Source organism: Fonticula alba (assembly GCF_000388065.1).
Source record: "Fonticula alba strain ATCC 38817 unplaced genomic scaffold supercont2.5, whole genome shotgun sequence".
In the NCBI taxonomy this organism is placed as follows: Eukaryota; order Rotosphaerida; family Fonticulaceae; genus Fonticula; species Fonticula alba.
Genome location: NW_009242975.1, coordinates 1,535,406 through 1,540,055, shown reverse-complemented (window position 1 = coordinate 1,540,055; position 4,650 = coordinate 1,535,406). Strand labels below are relative to the sequence as shown.

Sequence of the window (4,650 nt, the reverse complement as noted above, 5' to 3'; positions counted from 1 at the left end):
ACCTCCTCGACGGCGACCTCCTCGACGGCGACCTCCTCGACGGTGGCCTCCTCGGTGACCTCCTCGACGACCTCCTCGACGGTGGCCTCCTCGATGGTAGCCTCCTCGGTGACCTCCTCGACGGTGGCCTCGACGACCTCGACGGTGGCCTCCTCGGTGACCTCCTCGACAATGGTCTCAACAACCTCCTCGACGGTGGCCTCCTCGACGGTGGCCTCCTCGATGGTGGCCTCCTCAACGGCGACCTCCTCGGCGACTTCCTCGACAGTGGTCTCAACGACCTCCTCAACGGTGGCCTCCTCAACAGCGACCTCCTCAACGGCGACCTCCTCGGCAGTGACTTCCTCGATGGTGGCCTCCTCGATGGCGACCTCCTCGATGGCAACCTCCTCGACAGTGGTCTCCTCGATAGCGGCCTCGGAAGAGGTTTCCTCGACGCTCTCAATGGCGACCTCCTGGGCGACCTCCTCAGTGGTCGGGACAGCCTCCTCAACAGTAGGCTCGACGACCTCCTCAACGGCAGTCTCCTCAGCGGCCTCCGCGACGACAACCTCCTCGGCAACAGACTCGGCGACCTCAGCAGTATCGACGGTCACCTCAGCGACAGCCTCGGCGGCAGCCTCCTCGGTGGTGTCGGCATCAACGGAGACCCCCTCGGTCTGGGGAGAGGCGGGCTCGCTGGAAACAAGAGGGGGAGCATCCACAGGAGTGGTGTCGAGCGTGGGGTCCACAACCTCCGCGGCCTTGGTGGGCGCGGGGGTCTTGGCAGCCTCTGTGACATTGACCGGCAGGAGGGGGAGAGAAAGAACCAGGATTCCAGGAAACAGCTGTTAGCTCACATCCCAAGCAGCCATCCATTCATACGAATAACAGGGAGAGGATGTGGAAAACATAGCGTACTCGGGCGACCAGCGTTGGTCTTGTTGCGACCACGCTTGGGGGGCATGATAGTTGATTGGAAGAAAAGAGAGGGGGAAGGGGGAACGGTGACGGTGACGGGGACGGGGACGGGGGGGGGGGGGGCGAAAAAGAGCTAAGGCGAGAAGAGGGGGGCAGGCAGGTGGAGAGGGGGGAGAGAAGGGGGAGTTGTCTCTATCTCTCGCAAGTGGGGCAGCTTCGAGGACAGACAAAGAGCCAACATGCTGACCGATGAGTCTTGGTGACCCTTCCAGGAGGCTCCAGCCGGAGATGGCGCAAGACATCGGGCGCTCGCCCCTGGCATCCAGAGAGGGAGAGAGAGAGAGAGAGAGAAAAAAAAAGAGTAGACGAGCGAGGGCCCCGACCTCGCCCTCATGGCTTCTCCCGCCTGTCGTCTCGTGTGCCCCCGCCTCGCCCTTGTCCATGGGCACGCTCTGGCTACTCCGCCTCCGAACGGGGGGAGGGAAGCGCCCCTGTGCCAGATGGCCGCACGCCCCTGTTGTTCCCCTTTGGGGGAATGGGGGGTGCATCGCTCATTGCTCATAAAGGAGGTACTCATCCCTCCCCCCCCCTCCCCCCCCCCCCCCCCCCCCCCCCCTCCTCCCCACCCCACCCCCCCCACGAAACCAAAAACAACCCACCCCCCCCCCCCCCCAGCAGGGGACCCGGGCATGAACAACAATGCCCCCCGAAAAGCTCTGGCCGATCCCGGGACTGCGTCCCGCGCCCCTGGGGACGAGCTGGGTGGCAGGCACACTGTGCGGCCAGCCCCGGCCCGAGGGCCGCCCCGGGTTGGGACCTGCTCGGGCCTGTGCGCCACATGGGGAGTCGGCTGAACCGCGACGGAGGACGGACGAGGGGCGGAGGGGGGGGGACGCATGGCGGACTCCGCAGCAACGCCCGGGCGAAGGAATACACGGTCCCGCCGCTCTCCCCCGCCCGCCCGCCCGCCCGCGTGCCCCCGCCTGCGCACCGCTGCACACCCAGCTGCCGGTCGCCGGATCTGACCATTGTCCCGAGGGCGTCTATTTGCCCCCCGGCACCCGGGGACTCCGCGACCTTTGACCGGCCTCCCAGGCGCCGGCCTCGTTCTGAGTCAATGCTTTGTGCCGTGGCTGCCCGGGCGTGCCCCCTCCCCTCCCCGCGTCGAGGGGGGGGGGGGGGGGCAGGGAGGCGGTCGCCATTGCGGACTGACTCCGCCCGGGAGGGCAGGTCTCAGGAGAACCTGGGGAACTCCCCTCCGGGAGCGGGGAGCCAGGCGGTAGATCGCGCAAATCCGCACACACGTCCATACACCGGCCCCAAGGACGCACAAGCGTGCTGGTACCAACGGGGTCACATCTGGTTGCGGATGGCGGCGTCCAGAGGGGGACGGCGGCGCCGGACCCATACCAGGATCCATATGTGCACGGGTGCAATGTGTGGCCGCCTGATGCCATGTGAAACTCGGGCTGCCAGTGCTGCGAGGGCATGCCACCGACGGGCGGTCCAGCCTGGCCCCGGCCCGCAGGCCTACCAGCCAGCAACCGGTAGACAGGCATCAGGCAGTCATAGCGCCACACACATGTGCACCGCCCTCCCCCCGGAGACCGCCAGGGCCCGCGGAGTGCCGACTTCGGAGCGGGCGCGCCGGAGCGACGCCTCGGCTCACGGTCTGGCCCCAACCCGACCCCGCGCACCCTCCCCCTGCGTTCACCAGCCCTGGGGGGGCCTGGGGGGGGGGGGGGCGGGGCGGGGGGGCCACCAGGGCAACAGCCCCGCGTTGCTGCGCCCGCGCACGCGCATGCGTGTACCTGGCCTACACACACGCGCACACACACACGCGCACACACACACACACACCCCGCCGGGGTCAAGAGGGCGGGGACACTTGCCGGCGAGAAGAGGACCGAATGGCTGTCCCCCGACCCGCAGCTGGAAGACCGCGGAACGCGTTCCTCCGCTCGACACTCGTTTGCCCCTGGGATGTGATCATGTGCTCGATCATGCGCGATTCGTTGGTAGATCTGGTCCTGTTCTGGAATGCAGGCCGGCGTTCTGGCTCCTGGGTGATCGTTCCTTGCGCGATTTCCACGCCCCGGTGTTCGGCTCACGCTCCCAGCGCTGTTCCTACCTGCCTCTACCATGCCCCCCTGCGTGGGCCAGCATCTCGCGGCATGACAAACCGATTGTCGCCCCATGTGCCTGCCAGACGCCCAAATGCCGCATCCTCCCAATCGCCGAGGGAAGCGGCACCCGCCCACAGAACCAACCATGCTCCTCCCTCTACTGTAAACACACACACATGTGCGCACACACACACACACACACACACACACATACATACATACATACATGCGTACACACCGACACACTCACACACATGTATGTGGCGTCTGTGCGCAAATACCAAAAAGCCCACCCCCCGCCCCCCGGCCCAGGCGGGGCACAAGCATACGGACACATTGTGCAAACAGGAGATCGCGTATGTGATGCCGCTCTCGGGGCAGGGGCAGACACAAGGGTGCGCATGGAGATCCTGGACACCTGTCGGGCGGGCACACACCATAGGCTGGGGGTGTATTTTCAAGAGCAAGCGTTCCGGCAACGCCAGGCACACACACCCCTCGCACACAGGGCCTCCTCCCGGCCAGGGGGATCGAGGGAACCGAGGGGCGTGGCGAGGGTGCGACCAGTGCGCACGCGCCCCGGACACGGCCGCCAACCTGTGGCCCGACCCGCTTGATGTGGGGCTTACTGGGTCTTGGCCTTGCCAGAGGAACGGCCGCGGCCGAGGTACTTGCGGCGCTGGCTGATCATGTGGAAGTACTGGACGGGGAAGACTGCAAAGGGGAGAGCATTGACAAGGGGCGCGACATGGTGGACGGGACAACGGGAAGGCAGACAAGGAGTGACGGTTAGGATCCAGAGCAGACGGCTTGCAGCACATGAGACCGAAAAGACCATCCCCCGGGGAGGGCTGCCCCCGCCTCCCCCCCGCCCCCGCCCCCCTGAGGCGTGGGGAAAGGGAAGGCAGGGGAGCCGACATGTGACGCACGAGGGAAGTACAGGACCAGGGTGAAGCAGACGAAGTAGTACAGGTAGATGTTCTGGATGAAGGGCAGAGCGCAGTAGGCGAAGACGAACTCGCTGCCAGCACCGGTGGGGTAGAGGATGAAGAAGGTGGTGTAGCTGTGGCAAACGAGATTGATAGAGAGAGGGAGATGGAGAGGGGGGGGAGAGGGGGAAACACGGGCAGGGGGGATCGCGGGTCAGACAGAGACATAAACATGGCACCCGATGCCGGGGAGACACAGAGGGAAAGCCAAAGAAGAGTGCCGTGCGCGCGGAATGGAGGCTGGTGGGGGAGGGGGAGGGGGGGGGGGACACGCGACGCGTGAGGCTCAGGCGCCAGGACGCACCGGAGCCAGGTGATCAGGGAGGGGACGCCACCAATCAGGTTGAAGGCGTAGTACACGTAGCGGATGACCTCGGTGATGCACCAGGAGACCACCATGGTGGTGAAGGACCAGTGGGACTGGGACTGCTCGATCGAGTAGCCAATGGACCAGACGATGAACAGGCGAGAGCAAACCTGGATCAGGGTGGTCATGAAGGGGGAGGGGACCAGGCCAAAGAGGACATGAAGAACCTGATGGGAGGGGGAGGACAGAGGCCCGGGCCGGCAACAATGACCGCCGGTGGCACACGAGAAGTTAGCGGAGGGGGAAGAAGGCAGAGAGAGAGAGGGGG

The 4,650-nt window shown here is 65.9% G+C and overlaps 2 protein-coding genes across 2 annotated transcripts in view; both read right to left on the bottom strand.

The window, feature by feature from the left end:
- H696_03515 (hypothetical protein) overlaps positions 1-1,002 on the bottom strand; it is a 4,349-nt gene extending 3,347 nt beyond the window's left edge. Inside the window, exons 1-3 of the mRNA XM_009497383.1 lie at positions 901-1,002; positions 327-772; positions 12-245 (exon numbers count right to left, since the gene is read on the bottom strand). Coding sequence (XP_009495658.1) covers positions 12-245; positions 327-772; positions 901-946 — 726 coding nt within the window. The 5' untranslated portion in view covers positions 947-1,002. The remainder of the gene's footprint in view (positions 1-11; positions 246-326; positions 773-900) is intronic.
- Positions 1,003-3,651: 2,649 nt separating this feature from the next.
- Positions 3,652-4,510, bottom strand: H696_03514 (hypothetical protein; the record flags this gene model as incomplete). Its single annotated transcript, XM_009497382.1, has 3 exons — positions 3,652-3,740; positions 3,956-4,089; positions 4,320-4,510. 3 exons carry the CDS (start codon positions 4,508-4,510, stop codon positions 3,652-3,654), a joined length of 414 nt encoding a protein of 137 aa, XP_009495657.1.
- Between the last annotated feature and the right edge of the window lie 140 nt (positions 4,511-4,650).